Below are 19,339 nucleotides of genomic sequence, written 5' to 3' on the forward strand. Positions count from 1 at the left end.
GCGGGCGGGAAGGGACGCTTCCGGGACCTGGTCCACTGGAGCTGGAGGGGGACCAGGGGGCACTGCTCGCTGCTCCTTTGAGCCCGTGGCCTTCCTGGGACTTTTTTTTTTTTAAATTTAATTTTTTTTTTTTTTTTTGCTCTATTCAAATTGTTGCCTCAGCACTGGCAAGATGCAAACCTCACCTGGCCCTGTTGTGTCACAGCATGCCTCTTCCCCAAAAGCTTTTTGGTTTGTGAGGCGACCGCCTGCTTGTGATTATTTTGACTCCTCTGTTTCCCTCCTAATACTGTTTCAGTGACTAAAGAAGCAAGAGGGAGTTTGAAAAACAAACATGTTTTATCTTTGGGGGCCTTTATCGTAAGGGCCTGCAGATAAGTGTCCAAACGCGGATTAGGCAGACAAGGCTCTGTGGGTGAATCAGATATGTTTTATTAGACCAACTTAAATAGTATTTTTAGCTAGCTTTTGGGTTTCAAAACCCTTTGTCAGGCCGAGGAAGTCTCTGCAGCTCTTACTTAGACTGTCACGACTACAACCTACGCCCCTAAGACACGGATGATGAGTTTATGGGGACAGTGGCTGCTATGATCATGTTGGTATTTTCAGTCAGGGCAGGAGGAGGAGGAAAATGGTTGTCAGAATGACTAGACTCAATACCATAGGTGTCACCTATTTTATAACATTATATTTTATCTCAACTTTTGGTGTTACCGAATGTAAGTATAGTAAAATGGCAGGATAATCTCAGAAAATGAAGAAATGCTAATAATTGAAGCTTCTTGATACAGGCCATTCCCTGCTTAATGTTGTTTCTCTTAGCGCGACTTCGCTATAATGCTCGCTTTAAATTGATACCTGATTTCACTTAGCGTAGAGCAAGTTTCGTTATAACGCTTGGGGTTGCCATCTTGGGTCATTAAAAACAATTGCAGTCACCTTCTTGGGTCATCAGATACTTTCGGTTTTGCTTAATGCTGGGTTTTTCAGGAACCGATTAAGAGCGCTAAGGGGGGGGGGGGGCTGTGTGTAGTAACCTGTCTGTGTGTAGTAACCTGTCTAGGCCAGAGTTCAGAACAGAAGTCCTTAAATGTGTGGGAATCAAAGCGCATCTTAAGCATTTCCTTTTTCTACATTTGCGAGAAGCTTCAACAGTCTAGAGAGGTTAACGTTTTACTTCATTTTCAGTAATAACATAAATACAGAAAAGATTAAGAAAGTAGATGATACCAGTACATGAAAGTGCAATGTTCTGTGGCTTGACAGCACATGGAGACACTAGTGCATATAGTTTCAAGATTAGTACTCTTTCCTGATCACTCCTGGATTAGAAGTTACAAGCTGAAATATTTTTAGTCCCAACAGTATAACCCAGTACTTGCAACATATAACACTATTGGAAGGGTCTGGACACAGCTGCGCATGTCTGTCCTTGTGGCTTGGTGTTTTTCCCATGCTGGGTTGGAAAGTGGATGGTGAATTTCCTAGACTGCTTTTTGTTTTGTTTTGCCTCGCCGACAGGAACCTGTGTTGGTGCGATTAACATCCATGGCTGTGACCAGCCTAGTTGCTTCTTTACAACTTCCCATTGTAAGAGTCAGATTTAGGTTTTGCAAGAAACCTCCATGAAATAACTTTGTGTATAGTTTCCTCCCTGACGTAACTCAGCCCAGATGTCAAGTTTACTGAAAGCTTCATTGAAGAACGCAGATCATCTTTTGATAATCATAGGCTGAATTTGGGTTTTGTAGCAAAACTTGAAAACAGGCAAAAAATGCCTGTTTTTATGATAGTAGCTAGTTTTGCGTAGTTCCGATGAATATTTGAGGTGAGGAATACACAGCTAGAGCAGATAACAGGATCTTTGCTTTTAATTCATCAGAACCTTTAAATGATAAAAGAAGATCTCTCTGCTTCTCATTACACCTCACAGATACATGCAGGCAGTTGATTTGGGCTGACTGAGACCAGTGAGGTCATTTCATACACAATCAACAGCTGTGAAATAGCAGCTGGCTTTACTTATTAGCAAATTTTGGTAAATAAACATTTTTTAAAAGTGGTCTCTCTTGTAGCGATTTATTGTACAATTTACCAGACTAGGTAGAAATTTGAGCTGGATGCATTGCTGTGTGGTGTGGTTAAAGCAAGGAGAAGGAGAGTTTAACAAGGGCATTTTGACTAGACTGAACAACAGAAGAGAGGATGAGGAAGGTCATAGTTATCAAAGTCAAGGTAAGAAGTGTGGAGCTGTGGGGTTTAGCTGGAAGCAGTGGGAAAAGAGAAGATTTGGGTATTTTACAAGAAGATGACTGAACTCAGGCAGACCTAGTCTGGTTTTGGGAGTCAAAGAAAACTCCTTTATGATCTAAGGAGGGCTGAGAGCTCATTTAAAAGGAGGTGACCTTTTATCTTTCATTTAGGCATATAAAATATGCCTGTCTTGGATTTTAGGGTATATACATGACATAAAAAGTGCATAAATACTGGTGTTAATGTCACTGTTTCCAGTTGTGGGATTGCTGCTGTCATTCATTTAGATTGGTGGAGGGATCACTCTGGTGTTGGTGATGACACTGGATTCAGTTGGTAAATAACTTCCGTGTTCAACCTGGTCAGGGTAACCTAAAAGTGTCTAGTGGTGTTGCTGCTCTGCAAGAGGTGGAGCTGGTGTGATTGCTCCTGCAGCTGCTTGGCAATAGCAAAAAGATTAAATTTACTTACCTTGGATGCTGCCTCTTCACAGAGAAAAAAGATTTTGGCGCTCAGACCCAGACTCATCCAATATACTCTAATGTATCTGTTACAGCTCATCCCTGGAGGAGATGCTGCTGCTTGCTGTTCCTTTGGCAAAGATACAACTTTTAGATTTGTTGCTGTGTCTGACCAGCAAGTGTGATGCAGTGTCTTCCTCAAACTTCTTAAAGAGTCTGAGCGAGAAGAAAATATTTGGAACTCTTGCACCAAGCTTTGCACACCATACATTCAGTGATGTGCAAATGGATTAGTATTGACTCTTCAAACTGCTCAGTTCAGTTAGAATCTGATGCGTCTTACCCCGTTTTGGAAGGCCCAGAGCATTTTTTATTGCTTCTAGATTCTTAGGATACATGAGCACAAAGTATGGCAGACTAGCTTAAAGGAGCTATCCCTCTGGTGCTTTCTGTGTAAAAGGAATGCAGGTGAGACTGTTTCCATGCAGGAGGTTATACCCTGAATATCCTCTGGGGCAGGGTGAAGGGTAATGAGGAGTGTGCCTAACATGGAAGGTGGAGTTTCAGGCCCTTTTTTTCATTTGAAGCCAGCGTACAAGAAGGTCAATCAGGTAATACCGCTGCAGCTATTTTCTTTCTTTCTCTTTCAGCTCATTATACACGCAGTCCAGCAAGCCTGTCTTAATATTTCCCCCTCCATGGGTAATGTAATTCCTGTTTACTAAAATAACCTTAACATTTTAGTGGAACGTTAGGGACTGAAGGCCAAAATTAATATAAGACTCATGACACCAAACATAGTTTGGCTTCAGGGGAGTTGTAGTCACTTATACCACTTTTCCAGGGTACCAAAAATGTCTGTGGTTTGTTTTCTGTAAAGAGGTTGAGAAACCCTTCATGCAAAGCATTAGAAATGAGAAAGTAATTTCCCTTAGTTCTGGCTGTGCTTTTCCCACTGGTCTAATGGGACTGCTGTGGTCTACTATACCCCAAACTGAGGGCCAGAGTTTCTCATCTGATAGCTTTCATGTGCTTCATGGAGCTTAGCTGTCAGGAAAAGCAACAAAAAAGGCTTGTGTTCTTATGCTCATAATTAGGTGAAAGAAAAGCCTTTTGCATGTAGTATTTTTATGACTTTGATTTTCTCTGTCTTGTTCAGTGAGTGCTACTGTTTATTTGGGGGATTTTGGAGCTGAACCAGTTACCTAATACAAGACCTTAGGAGCTGCCAAAGCTTCCTCTCCTTTAAGCCAATGGAAGAAGGGAAGGAACAAACGCATGTGAAAATGCTTATTATTAAAGAGTAAATGCTTTTTAAATAAACAAATGCTTTAGCTGCTTGGTATCCCTAACATTTATCAGGAGGCATGGGTAGGTTTCAAAGCCAAGAATAAAGATACTTGAAAACTTCACACTAGGTAGTTGAATCCTCCTAGTTCACTTTGCAGTATCTGAGGTCAATGCTTTTCTAGAGTTGATAGTATTTTAAAGACTTTGTGCATGGTCAGGGATGCAACCTCCTGTTTAAATTTGGTTTTAAGAGCCTTAGCAAGCAAGTAATAATCCTATTGACTTAGAAGTGTCATTATTTGCATCTTGAGCCTAATATTTTATATATGTCTATATTTATGTGTTTATGAAAACATGTTGAATATTTTTAACAGTGAAATCCTAACTTTTAAGCCTGTCTGGTAAGGAACTAGGGTTGTTTTCTGCAGACAGTTACTAGAAAAGGTATAGATTTTTCTGCTTGTGAATAGTCTCATCTAAGAAATTGGGACTGCTCAGAGAAGTGGGTTTTACACATGGTCATGTCTGCAGAAAATCAGGCCCATTTTGAATCTATTGTAGCTATCTTAGTGTATTGCAAACATTCACCGTTGACATGTCACCATATAATTGGCATTTACACAGTAGACAAAGTGAGTTAATGTCACACTATCAGCTCTGCTTGTCATTGCTATGTGGTTGGTTCAGTACTCCAGCAGAAAATTCTACAAAAATCACATTAATCCTCTGGAAAGAGATCCCATTCCTAATGCATGCAATATTTGTACTGTCCTCAACAACCGAGGAGATGGAGCCTTAGGAATATGCATGTGTGTATACAGAGTTGTGGGTTCCCCTCAGTAGTTTGAAATCTTATACTCTCTTTTTTCTTTTGCCAGAAGCTGTCAGCTTGTGGCTTAGAAATGGGAGAAGATACTTCTGGGCAGTGTTTGGCTTTCTGCTTAGAAACTTTTCAGTACTTGAAATAGACCCTTCTGGCTCAGCATGTAGGAAGCAGCAATGTGGCAACACCACTCTTCTGGTGCGGGAAAGAGTGAGATTTAGTATTACTACTACTAATGTTATAATGGGACTCAAGATACATAAGGGGACAGAAGCATGGGCAGCTCTGCATCAGTGTTTCTGGTCTTGTTTGCAGGTACCCTTTGGCTTGTTTTGAAACACAAGAAATGGACAAATGGAGCTTAATGACCATTGCTGTCTTACTAGGACTCACTGTACGTTGGACAATTTCACTTGGTTCTTATTCAGGTAATGTATGCTCCTGGTCTGTAAAGTCAGGTGAACTGCAGTACTTGCATTAGAAGTTCAGGACTTACTTGTAAGACACCAGAAGAAGGAAGTAGAATGTGGCTCAGATACATGCAAAATTAGTGGTGTATTTTAGTAGCTGATCTACCTCCCTGCGCCTCTTAAAGTCTTGAGCTGCCATCTTGCTCACTTTCTTTCCTGGGTTAGGAAATGAACAACATCACAACCACCACAATATGCTGAAAAAGACCTGGCATTCTAAATTTCGTACTGCTCTTATATTTATGTTCCTGAGTAATTATGTGCTACAAGGAGTAAAAGAATAGGTGACTTCCATCTGCTATATCTCAGACATTGTAGTAGTTGCAGAATACCACTACAACCCCATAGGACAATTGTATAAACCTGCCCTGTAAGCCTTAGTGCAAATCATTCTTTTAGATCTCGGTGAAGTTGTAAGGATTGGTCTTGATGGTCAGGTTAATAAGAATGGTGTAAAACAAAGTGTTAGGTTTTGCACCCATCATCCATATTTGCCTGGTTTTTGTTTATGATATCCTTTGAGCGAAAGCTTTACCCTTCCCGTTGCAACAGCTTGCAAATGTGAATGTTTTCTTTTCCACAAAACCTTTTGACACCACACCTAAACTGACTGTGAGAAGCCTGCATAATTTTTATCTAGGTATAAGTGGATGCTTGGGTGCTTTGGTCAGCACCAGCCCACAGGGCAGCCACAGGGGCTGTGCTGGAGGTGGCAGCAGCAGTAGGGGACAAGCTGGCAGTGCAGTTGCTGTTATTTTTGTGCCCTCCTCCAGGGTCCATGCCCCAGGGCTGGTGCCTCAGTTGCCCTCCGTTCCTTACACTACTGCCTTTCAAAAAGCTTATTCTCTACTCCTTTGGTTAAATACTTCCTTGCCAGCCAAGAGAACCATAGCTTGAATGTGGGATCAACCCCAGTGTTCTCTTAATAAATATTTTCCCTCTCTGCTTTCTCTCAGCCAGAAATCTTAGATATTACTTTTAATGATGGGAAGTAGAAAATGTTGGACAGAATGTAATCTTCAAACTGATAGAGTCCCTTTATTTTGCTTTGTCACTGCTGTTCAATGAAACCATACACTTAAGGAAGGGATTAGAAGTCGTTGCTTGTTCTCTGAAGCAAACCATGCTAGCAGTGCTGATTCAGCATAGTTTGGAATTGTGTGTAGCATGAATGACCAGACACAAAGAGGTTATTTCCACTCCCATTTACTATACCAGTATCCTATTGCTTGTTCTGTTGCTACATCACTTTCATTTATTTATTATTGCTTGTCCTGTGATGTCTTTTTATGTCTCCCTGTTGAGCTAGGATCGTGACTGGTAGAGGGCTAGTAACTAATATTTGCATTGAGAATTCGCTTGGCAAAAGGTTTGCGTGTAAAACTAGTTGGACTTGGAATATGGTCAAAAAAGTACAGTGAGTTAACGGTTGGAGAATTACCACAGGTCTGTTGATCTGTAGTAACTGCCCATCTGCCTATCTTCTCTGTATAAATTGAATGCTAACCCAGGGCAATGTAGTCCTGTTTTATTCAGAAATAAACTCTTCAGGTTAGCTTTCATTCACTGTGGGGGACAGCAGACGGACAGACAATTGTAACAAAGCAGCTGATGTAAGTCCCCATCCCTAACAGCTCACTGTACTGCATTTGTCCATACTTAGGCAGTTATTTGGAATAAGTGGTTTATGATAAACTTAAATTCTGTCTTCTGATACCTATATGAAGATCCTAAGTGAATAGAAGCTAAATGTATCATAAGGCAGAATGAGGCCCTCGAAATCTTTAGCTCCCAGGCAATAATAAAACTGAATGAATCAAGTGCTGATTTACAGTACCTGTGTCTAGTACCCAGAGTACTTCCTAATAGAATGGGAAATCAGAATGCATGTGAACAACAATACTTTCGTCTTTAATTCTGAATTCTGCCTGGATGTGTCTGTTGCAGGCTGGAGAAAGGTACTTTAATCGTCCCCTTTGAGTGAAGTGCCCTTACATGGAGTTGATCTATTTATTTGGGCTGGCTTTGGAGCAGTGATTCTCAACCTTTTTGGACTCAAGGCATCCCTCCATAACTTTTGTGAATTGTGTGGCATCCAGTTTTAAAAACTAATTTATAGGTTACAATGTTTACCTCCTTGCAGAGGAGCCTGGCAATGGAGATGGAGGATCCTCCAGGCAGGGACAAGTTTGAGCTTGCATTTATTTACCTGCTTAGTTAATTTGCTTACTTTCTAAATCTCCTCACCCTTCAAGGAACCCTTCAGAAAATCTGGTGAATCATTTATAGGATGCTAAAAATGCAGAAATCTAGAACTCTTGGTTCAGAATTGATACCTTTTTATTAGACCAACTAGGACATCACAAAAAACTATCTTTTTCTGCAAGTTTTCAGGCTCAAATGCCCTTCATCAGGCTCTGGGAAAATTAAAGATGGTAAAAAGTCCCCATAGGTAGGAAATAAACTTTGTCTTTGCACAGAGGGAGCTGGAGATGGAACTCTGTCCCTCTGGGTCCAAGAGTGTGTTTTTGTGAGTTGTTCTGAGTTGTTCATCCCTGAAACTTAGAGGATGCTGGTATTTAGAAAAACTTGAGACCAATTCCACAGCTAATTAATGACTTCAGTTCATCAGCTACCTCAATATAGAAAATGGGTCAAACTATTGATTAGGAATTAGTTTGCCAGTTGTTAAGAAAAATAATTATCTTTTTTTTCACCTCTTTTGGAAGGAAATTGTGAGAAAATCCATGTACATCTGCACAGCTCTGGAAATGTCAAAATCTGGACCTGACCATTCTTTATAGAAAACCTGTACTAATAGATTTCTCTCTCCTAGGGTGGGCATTGATGAGGGCGTGACTCCCAAATATCTGCACCTGTTAGGAACCTTCTGTCTGACTAGAGTAGAAATCTATTCTCTGTTCTGTCGAGAAACAAGTCACACATATCTGTATTTGTGTGTATCCCACAAACATAGATCATGTGAAAGAGGTATAGATGGCTTTCCTATATTTAAAAGAAACTCTTTAATCTCCATGAGGTTAGCATCAATATTTCAATAGAAGTAACTGTCTGCCTGGTTTCTGTTCTCAATAGGTAATCACAAGGTAAAGGAAATGAATTATCTGTGTACCATTACTGCTTAATGTGTTGCTCTTGCCACACTTAAAATTACACTGAGGAGCTTGTTTATGAACACAGCTATGAAGAGTTTATATTGACAAAGTTCTCCTCCTCTTCCCACTCCCCATAGCAAATAGGGATGAGCTTCCTCAGGGAGGTGTGTGTGTCATGCATGCCAAAAGTATCCTTTGGCATGCGTGGGAGAGAACTACTGTGTTACAATCACTCAGATGCAAGTTGTGGGGAAAAAAAACAATTCTGGTAACCCAAAGTGGTTACTTGTGCGTTTAAATAGCTTTATAGCTCATACAAAACTGAATTCTTTCTGTAAGCCTGATCCAGCTATGGGTCTACCTATTTAAATAGAAGGAGACTACTTTGTATATTACAAATAAGAAAACTGCTTCTAAGGGTACCTTTCTATTAAAATGTAGGGGAAAACAAGTCATGTACTGTTTTATATCAGCAAATGCAGTGATGCATATTTACACAAAACGAGTATAGGAATGCAGTTATCTACATGGTCTTATTTCTGAAAAAATGCAACATTTTTTATGCTACATTGATAATATTACCAATGATTTTTAGGGAATGATCAGGCTACTGTATCTATTTCAGGAAAATTGAATGCATTGATACGTACTTATCACAGACACATTTCAGACCACTAAAATAATACTTGTTCTATATTACGTATGTATTTTTTATAGAAAAAGATTTGCTATGCATTCTAGCCCAGTGTCAAGTAACGATAATAGTCAGACACAGAACAAGGAAGATATATTAATTTCCAGTTACATTTACGGAGAAAAAGCAGCATGAGAGAAACAACAATAAATTCATTAGCACTTTTTACCATGTGTTACTTTCTTAGGTGCAGGAAAACCACCTATGTATGGAGACTATGAAGCTCAGAGACACTGGCAAGAAGTTACTTACAATATACCGATCAAGCAGTGGTATGTATGGCTATTAAATTTTTGGTTACAAATGTGTAAGAAAAAATGTGATTTTAATGTATGTAAAAGTAAGAATGAAAATCTCTGTCAAACCTCTTTTACCATCCTTTGAATTATGCTAAGTGCACTTTTTCAGTAACGTGACCTCTCCCTCTTCCTAGACTCGAGTGTCATTGTCTTTATTTAATAAATGCATTGCTGCTTAATTTGTCCTATGACCCCAGCTGACTTCCTGCCCTTTGGGCAGGGGCTGGACTCGATGATCTCCCAAGGTCCCTTCCAGCCCTAATGTCTATGAAATCTTAAATGATACTTCATGCAACAAAATAGTCCAAGTAATCAGTACTTTAAATATACTGCGCCTGCTTTGTCTTGGAAGAGCTTGGAAAGAATCAGGAAACAATTATTACAAACTTCCTTATTAGGGATCATGTATATTCTTGTTTTCCTGTCATTATCAAAATTGCTCAGTCTCTTACTTTTATATTTTAACAATGTTTCTTACATGTTGGACATTTCTATTATAATTAACTATTGCATGTATCCAATGAAATGATAATCTCCTGAACTCACAAAACTGAATGCATGTAAAACATCTTTCTTTTGCCATACACTCCAGCAACATTGTTTTGTGTAATACTAATAATTCTTAAGGAGAATTATTCTGAAACGTATCACCACATGTGGTAATAAGCCAGATGCATACTCTTTCTGAAACTATCAGAAACTCAAAGTATATTTTATTTACACCATTAAAAAGGTGCTAAAAACTACACATTTATTCTTGAGGCACATACCAGAATCTTACAAAAAAACTTGGTCTTTTCTCAACATTTCCCTTGAATGCTCTGGAGATTAGCATTTCATCGGATTCATAGATTGTAAGGCTGGAAGGGACCTCAGAAGATCATTGGGTCCAGCCCCCTTCACCAGGCAGGAAAGACAGCTGGGGTCAGGTGACCCCAGCAAGGTGACCATCCAGTCTTCTCTTAAAGGTTTTCAGGGTAGGCGATGGCACCACCTCTGGAGGGAGCTTGTTCTACAGTCTGGATACTCAAACTGTGAAGAAGTTTTTCCTAACGTTGAGCCTGAAATGGTCTTCCAGGAGTCTGTGGCCATTCCTCCTCGTTTTCCCCAAGGGTGCCCTGGTGAACAGTTGTTCACCAGGCCCTTGATGTACCCCGCGATGTAGCAGTAAGATGATACCAAGTCCCCTCTCAGCCTTCTTTTTCAGGCTGAAGAGTCCCAGGTCCTTCAGAGACTTGCACACAAGCCATATGAGGAAAGGCTGATCATACCGGTGGCCCTCCTCTGGACTTTCTCAAGCTTTACCACGTCCTTGTTGAAGTACAGCGCCCAGAACTGGATGCAGTACTCCAGTTGGGGTCTCACCAATGCTGAGCAGAGCAGAAGAATCACTTCCTTGGTTTTGGTGGACATGGACCAATTGATGCATCCAAGAGTATTATTTGCCCTGCTGGCAACAGCGTTGTACTGCCAGCTCATATTCATGCTATGGTCTGTTATTACCTCCAAATCCCTTTCTTTTATGGTGCTGGTCAGTTTGGCGCCACCATGCCTGTAGGTGTGTATGGGGTTGTTTGTCCCCAGGTGGAGCATTTTACGTTTCTCAGTGTTGAACTTCATTTGGTTCCAAATCGACCAACTTGCCAGCCTGTCTAGATCTGCCTGTATCTGTAGCCTATCTTCAAGCATGACCATGTTTCCCCATAACTTGGTGTCAGCCGCAAACTTGGCCAGTGAGCTCTTCACCCCCACACCCAAATCATTGATAAACATGTTGAAAAGCACTGGACCAAGCACCGACCCCTGTGGGACACTGCTGCCTGCTTTTCACCAGAACAACATAGATCTGTTCATTGGGATGCTCTGGGTCCTACCCTGCAGCCAGCTTCCTACCCGCCTAACTGTCTCACAGTTAAGCCCACAATCCTCCAATTTTCTCATGAGAACATCATGGGATGCCAGACCAAAGGACTTTTGGAAGTCAAGGTATACATCAGCTACTTCTCTCTCATCCAGGTGGTGAGTTACCTGATCATAAAAGGAGATGAGGTTGGTAAGATGAGACCTGCCTGCAACCAAGTACTGCTGGCTGTTGTTCAGAATCCTACCTTCTGCAAGCCTATCACAGATGGATAGGCTCCTTAATGAATTTTTCCAGGATTTTTCCTGGGATAGAAGGTAGGCTAATTGGCCTATAGTTACCTGGGTTCTGCCTCTTCTCCTTCTTGAAGATGAGCACAACATTGGCCCTCTTCAGTCCTCAGGGACCACTCTGAGCGCCATGAGTTTTGGAAGAGTTTTGCCAGGGGCTCCATGATGACTTTGACCAGGTCCTTCAGCACTCTCAGATGGAATTCATCCAGTCTTGCTGAATTATACTTTCTTTAACTGATTGCACAACAGTTCTATGGCAGTAGTAGGGAGGCAGTCTTTTCTGCCCTTCTCATTCTGTACTCTATCTGCCATGATTTTCCCCTTGACCCAGTGAAATACTGAAGCAAAGTAGTCATTCAGGAGTTCAGTTTTCTCTTGAGTGCCGGTAACTTGAGTTGTTGAGCAATGGCCCCACACTCCCATTTGTTTTTCTCCTACATACCTAAAGAAGGACCTACCTAAAGTTGTCCTTGATTCCCATTGCTAATCTAAGTTCAGTCGCCACTTTAGCCTTTCTAATTTGTTCCCTGCAAGTGTGGGCCGTTGTATAGTCCTCCTTGGGGCAATGCATGCAATAGTTAATTATGGCCGTGGTCATAGGCAGTGGGAGGCCAGGACTAACAGGCCGTAGCAGCCTCCTGCCTTCCTCCCCTCACCCTGCTCGACTAATTTTGTGGTGGCTGGCAACAGCAGCAGCACCATGGTACCACCACCATGCCCTGCCACTGCACTGCTGTACCCAGTGCCCCCACCTTGTGCTCCACTGCTGCTGCATACAACACTGGAGTGTGCCAACCCCCCAACAGCCCTGTAGGAGGGAAGGACGGGGGTCAGCTCCCCCAAATAATATTTTCTCCCGCCGCCTATAGTTATGTCCAGCACATAAGAAACATTGTTAAAATACAAAAGTAAGAGACTGAGCAATATCGGTAACACATAATAAAGCTTGTTCTTTATAAGAGTTGTTTGTGGAGCAGCAAATGAAATATTATGTAGGTGTAATTAGCTATTTACAGAGACATTCTCTAAAATTTTGAGTACTCCTAAAATATCTTTTAGTCTTTTATACCCTGAATGCTAATTGAATATTAGGCAGGTATATACTTTTGCTGTATGTTCCATGTTTGTTCCTTTTGATCAGAAGCAAAGTATATTAAAAAAATTGCTGCCGTAAACTCCAATATGATTTGTACTTAGTTACCTTGCATGAGGTTTCTCTGAGCCAGAGGCTAGAATTTAAATCTGTCTCTCTTTCCTGTCCTTTTCTAGATCCCATGCATATTTATCAAAAGCCACCTTAATAGCATCCTTTCTTCTTATACTGCTTAATTACAGATTGACAGCTTTTTTGCTAAGTATCAGCAGATATATGCACTGTTTTTCCTTTGAAACTGCAAGTTTAGGGAAGGATAAGAATAAAATACATTAAGTAACTGGGAAGCTTACTAAGAAATTGCAGAATATTAAAATCCATATGAAGGAGCTGAACTGCCTTGGCATGAGCAATCTTGAGTGGTAGGATAAGAAGCAGAGATGCAGCTTAAAGAAATATGATTTATCATCAATTGTTCATAAGATACTTCAGGCAGCTCATAAGGAATTCAAGAAATATCATTTACTGTAATAAATGTCAAAAATTGGCTGCATTTGAGTGGATAGACTGGAAAAGCCAAGAACTTGCCCCTTGGCAATTATAAAAGACTAGTCAATCTGTTTCACTGTGAGATTTAAAGGGTCTGATGTCTTATTTTTGTAACTTTTATTTTCCTTGAATAAAACCTTCTTCCTTTCATTTGGAATGTATGGCTAAACTCTAACTGCTGCCAGCCCTCCACAGAAATATAGACACAGCAGAATTATAGGCAGGAAAATCCTTTCCCTTTGTACTCTTTCTTGCACATTGTCCTCCAGAGGTTACTTTCTTAGGTAGAGCTCGGTGAAGTGGTATTGCTGACATATCTGATCCAGGCTCATGACCTCATGTCAGCTATTTAGGAGTACTTTGACAACTCAGTTATATCTGTTGTTTAGGTGCCCTTAAGTTCCTTGCTTTGTCTGCATACTGGTAGAATTACCCAGTTGTGCTTAGGGTAGAGTAGCTGTTCGGGGGGTTTTTTGTTTTTTTTTCTGAGCAGCTTTCCTCTCCCAGTAGTTTTCAAACTTCCTAAAGTCACAAGGAACCCTTTCATATCACTTCTGCCACAGAGCCTCTGGCCTTGGTTCTGTGGGCCATGTGAGCTGTGGCCCTCCCAGCCTGCTCCACCATTATCCCGTTTCCTTGAGGAACCCCGATGACCTGCTGCAGGGTTTTGTGAGACCACAGTTTGAAAAAACACTGCAACATGTAATATTCTGGCGTGTCTGTATATGGATGTGCCTGTGTTTCTACCTGCTACCCTCTTGGTGGATTGTTTCCCAGTGGCATAGCTTCCCCATGCGGCCCCTTCCAAACTTTGACTCTCTGGAATAGGGACAGCATGTCAACCCTTTGATAATGGTACATGGTATAGCCTAAATTATCAGGAGCAAGGTTCAGATTTCAAACCTTGGTACATTTTACTTTTTTGGTATATTTTACCAAAACGAATTTGCTGTTCCTGTCCCTGGTGATGAAAGAATGTGTTTACTCTTGGACTTAACCAGCAGCTTCATGACTCAATCATTCCTGTCCATTTTTACGTGACAACTTCTGCTTTTTTCTGTTGAGGTCCTGTTCTTAGTACATCAATAATTGTACCCTGTATCCAGCTTAAGCATCTGAGAGGAGAATTCTTCACTGGGATGGTTGTGTGTAAACAACAGCCTGTTCCCTTCGTTCTTGTTTCACCGCCCAAGGTTGGAGGAATTACATTTTTCTTCCACAATAGCACTGTGATGACAAACTGACACTGCAAAATAAAGGTAGCAGGAGAATTAGGCTGGGTTGTGAACAGGTGAATTTCTCTTACCTAGCTCACGTGCACCTGATTATTTTTCTGAGGTTTAAGTAATATGAATTAGTAGAGATGTATCTCTGAAAAGAGATTTAGTTGAAGAAACTACATACAGCATTATGCATTTATAGCTTCTGTTTAATACTTGAATTAGCTCTATGGCTACCCATCTGCAGACATTTTGCTCGTCTTCACTCTGCAAGTGTTGAGCTTCTTAAAGGTATTTGTAAGTCATGACAGAAAAAAGTAAACTTGACCAATGTGTAGTAAGTGACCTCAGGAGGTTCACAAAGCACATGCAAGGAGTCTTTAGCTATCTTCATGCAGTAGGTGGGTTAGTATGGCTTCCAACAGGAATTCGACAGGGTAGCTGAAGAGCCATGTAAAAGCTGCAATTGGACTACCTAAATCTGAAGAAGGGAGGTGGGGGAACATAATGTAAAAGAAGTGTTCCTATAGATGAAGTCAAATCAACATGTTGTAAAAACTGCTTTTATAGCCATGCTAAGTTCATGTTCCCTTTTTAACATTAGGCAAAATTACTGTTTGGAATAATTCCCAGATCTGAAAAATCTAGTGCACAACTGCAAGGGTGAAATGAGCCTACCAAATCAAGATCTGTGGGCTGTGACATGCGTTGGGGAGCCAATTTTGCATGTCTTCTCTGTCCCAGTGGCTTTTGGATCACTCAAACTTGGTTCAACATACAGGCATTTTATTCAGATAAATAATCTAAGTTGGGTGTCATGGAATTTTGCTTGAGCAGCATCTCCAGCAGCTGTGCCTTGTCTTCCCTGCTGCAGATGCCAGCCAGTGTCTGCAGACTCGTTTGATGGCTCTGTTTTAGTGTTTGCAGTTATATCTATAAAATATAAAACAATTCCAGTGAACAATACTTGGTTCCTTTTAACAGCTGAGTTTGTTGATAGACTTGTTAGATTTAATGTGCAAACTTTCCTTCCAGCTGAAAAGAAGGTACAATGTCTATATAAATGCCATTATCAGATCTATTATCAGCTTTCCTTTTCTTCCCCCAGGTACTTCAATACCAGTGACAATAATCTACAGTACTGGGGCCTTGATTATCCACCTCTTACTGCTTATCACAGTCTCTTGTGTGCTTATGTGTAAGTTTATTTTTCTAAAAATAATTCTAAAACAAAATAATAAAACAAATATTTTATTTAAAACATTGAAATATTTGCTATTGTACAAGAAACCAAATTGATTCTTTACTCCCAAGAGGAAAGGAACAAATGGTTGAGACTTAATTGTTTGGGATATATCACAGATTGTAAAACAATAAAACCATTATAATTTCATCTTCCTCACTCCGAGCCTGATCCTGCTTTGTTTTCTACTTTGACGTTATTGGGAAGTTTTCTTTCTAAGGGATACTCCCATATTCTAGTTCCTTCAGTTTTAGCTTAAGCTGTGGATCATAGTTATTGATTCTTAATTAAGTCATATTGGATCAGTGATATTTAGAAAAAAGTATGCCAGGCATGTTTATAACAAATGGAAAATTAATCTTATACTGAGAGTCCAAGGGGGATTCTAGCAGACCCTCTGTATATGTATAATGTGGAATGCTTTTTCTGGTTGGGTCTTAACCAGTATTGAAACAATTTTCATAAACATGAAGACAGACTTCTGGAATAAGAAGGGTGCAAGCTAAGGTACATCGGCACAGCCTTGGAGGGACACTTGTCCGCACAGTGCCCAACTTCTGTTTGACTCATAGAAATGAAAACTACCTTGTGATTATTTTCATTTCTTTTTTTTACAGTGCCACTGGTACTAGTTTGAAGCAACAGTGTAAGAACAGAATCAATTTTTATCAGCTTTTTTATCAGTCTATGAGAATTATTTTCAATTTTCTTTATTTCTGACTAGCAGCTAAATTCTGTAGAATAAGTCAGTCTAGTGGCAAGGAGAACCTTTCACTGGTCACTATTGCTTCTTGAAAAATTTTGCCTCATTCATCTTAATTCTTTGAATATACCTCTGTGCATGTCTATTGCTGAACAGAATGAAAAGGGAAACTCGAACTGTCTACATTTTGATGTGTCTATGCTTTGTTTTGCAGTGCAAATTTAATAAATCCTGATTGGATTGCTCTCCACACGTCCCGTGGGTATGAGAGTCAGCCACATAAGTTATTTATGCGTGCAACAGGTATAAGATCATTTTAAGAAATACGTTTTTTCTAAATTTGTCTGGCTTACTAATTTAATGCATTTAATTTAATATAGCCTCTCTCTTTTTTTTTGGTACCAATTTGTGCTCCAGAATTGACTAAATGTAGTGGTATTGCAGGTCTGTGATAGTGTTAATCAGACCTCCCTGTGTCATCTTCTTTCTACCTTCAGTTGTGGAAGTAGCAGTTAACATTACATCGAAGGTAGCATTTTTCAAATTGTATTAGTTTGGAGATGGTTTTAAACTGATGCTTTTTTGGTAGTTTGGGGCCAAAACCTAGGTTTTAAAGGTTACCTGGAATGGATTTTTATAATGGCCTAATGACGTGTCTGCATTTTTCTGATAAGTAAAGATGCCTGAAGTTTGAGGGGGAGGGTGTGTTTCAGTTTCACTGTTTTTGTCTTGGAAATATTGAGTCTGTAGAGACTTTATTGTAGGTATCTTGGGGACATCTGTTTGTGAATTTTTGTACTTTATTTGAAGAGTTGATGCAGCTGGTATTTTTAAGAAATGTCCTTTCTTCAGAATATTCACAAGTCTTTGAAATTCAAAAAGCATGTAAAAACTAGGTGTTGTAACAGTCTCATTAAAATATAATTTTCATAAGTCACTTCTGTGATCATCTCAGAGCTTTGAACTGCCCCTATAATGAAAAGGTCGAATGAGCATGGGGAAATAATTGTAAATACTTTTAATTTCTTCTCATTGATGTATCACAACAGCTGATGATGTGGCTAGTGACTTCTAACCAGTGGCCATACTGTGAGCAGTAGTGTGTGAGCAGCCACAAGGCACCTAAATAATCCCAATATTAGGACTGTCAATTAATCGCAGTTAACTTACGCCAGCAGTTTCCAATCTGTGGTATGCCTACTGTCAGTGGTACGCGGACAACCTGTCAGTGGTACGCGTTAACAGATTTATTAAAATTACATGACAAAAATGTATTATATTATATGGCAGAAATTTGCTGCTGGTGCTTAAGGTTGAGCCAAAACATTTGCTTGTGGTACTTAAGGTTGTATCGTTTTAAATTGGTGGGGCGCAATCTGTCAGAGTTTGGGAACTGGTGACTTGTGTGATTAATACAAAAGCAAATTAAAGCATTAATCACCAACCTCATTTTGACCCATGGAGTGGGCAGCTCTGGACCGGCCAGAACCCGTGCACACAGCCCCAACCCCAGCCCACCCCACGCCTGCTCCAGACGCATCTGCCCGTGCTGGGCAGTGGCAGCAGTGGCCAGGCAGAAGCTGGTACTTGGCATGGAGGAAAAGCAGCCCCTCCCCCTCGCTGCTCCCGGGGCCTTCTTGCTGCAGCCACCCAGTGCCTGCATCCGGGCTGCCCTGCGGCTCCCCTCTGCTGTCATCGCTGCCACTTTTGGGCTGCCCAGTGGGGCAGCAGGGGCAATGCAGAGGAGCTGTAGGGTAGCCCGGGCACAGGCTCTGGGAAGCTGCAGAAAGGGCCTGCCATGGTGAGGGGGAGGAGCTACTTTTCCTTCATGCTGAGCAGCAGGTCATGCCTGCCCACGGACACTGCTCAGCATGGGCAGGTGAGTCTGGAGCAGGTGTGGGCCCCGTCTGCTTCGACCAGAGCGAGTCTGCGGCGGCCGGGGTCAGGGCTGGGGCTGTTGGTGGTGGTGAGGAGGAAACTGGTGGTGGTGGTGGGGAGGAGGTGTAGGGTGCATGGGTTCCAGGCTGTTGGGTGGGGGGTTACTGACTATTGTTTAATTGTGCACTTAAAATTGCAATTCATTGTGACTACTTTTTTAATCTCACAATTAATTCTGATCACATTTTTTAACCGTTTGTCAGCCCTACTCAATACTATTATTATTTTTTTTTTTTTTTAACTATGGGCTTGTTTTTTTCCTTTATGTTAAGCAAAGAGTCTTGTGAGATGTCTTGTGCATAGTGAGTTTCCTTATTATGCTGATTATACCGGCAGAATGAGATACTCATCGATAATACCTCTTGTGTAGCCCACAAACCTTCAATCTGGTCTCAAGAAATTGATTGGATTTTTAAAAAAATCACTAGGACTAAATTACCCTTGAAATGGTCTTTATTAATGTTCAAATCAACACGCTTGACAAAACATTGATGTACAAACTAAGAAAGCTGATAAACATTCTCTTAACAATAGCTATTAAACTAATGCATCAGGATTACAAAATTCAATACAATTGAATGTTGACTGTTGGTATTTATACTTTTATGTTAAATTTTTGAGCATATACTTTTAAAAAAATTGCCTGTTAAGGAACAAAAATTAACCCCTGGGGCTCTATCAGAAGCTGAGCACGAAGGGGCACATTGGCAGGTGCCAAGGGACACTCTAGAGATCTATTTGGTAGCCGTGTTGGCCCGAGACAGAGAAATACAAAACTCTAAAACTCTTAGTTCACAGATGATACCTTTTATTAGACCAACTAACAAATAGCAAAAAATATTTTTCTTTCTTTGCAAGCTTTCAGGAGCACACACCCTTCTTTAGGCTGAGGAGAAATCAAAGATTGCAAAAGTCCTCTTAGGTAGAATCACAGAGTCAATGAGTTGGAAGGGACCTAGACAGATCATTGAGTCTGACCCCCCTGCCATGGGCAGGAAGGAGCACTGGGGGTGGCAGGGGTCATAAGACCCCA

At 40.7% G+C, this 19,339-nt stretch overlaps 1 protein-coding gene across 1 annotated transcript in view; it reads left to right on the forward strand.

The window, feature by feature from the left end:
• The first annotated feature begins 1,152 nt into the window (after window positions 1-1,152).
• The window catches only part of ALG6 (ALG6, alpha-1,3-glucosyltransferase), a 34,262-nt gene continuing 16,075 nt past the window's right edge, over window positions 1,153-19,339 (forward strand). Inside the window, exons 1-6 of the mRNA XM_019531567.1 lie at window positions 1,153-2,038; window positions 3,365-3,413; window positions 5,140-5,255; window positions 9,295-9,379; window positions 15,531-15,620; window positions 16,583-16,671. Coding sequence (XP_019387112.1) covers window positions 5,174-5,255; window positions 9,295-9,379; window positions 15,531-15,620; window positions 16,583-16,671 — 346 coding nt within the window. The 5' untranslated portion in view covers window positions 1,153-2,038; window positions 3,365-3,413; window positions 5,140-5,173. The remainder of the gene's footprint in view (window positions 2,039-3,364; window positions 3,414-5,139; window positions 5,256-9,294; window positions 9,380-15,530; window positions 15,621-16,582; window positions 16,672-19,339) is intronic.

This window comes from Crocodylus porosus, unplaced genomic scaffold (genome assembly GCF_001723895.1).
Source record: "Crocodylus porosus isolate Cpor-Errol unplaced genomic scaffold, CroPor_comp1, whole genome shotgun sequence".
In the NCBI taxonomy this organism is placed as follows: Eukaryota; Metazoa; Chordata; order Crocodylia; family Crocodylidae; genus Crocodylus; species Crocodylus porosus.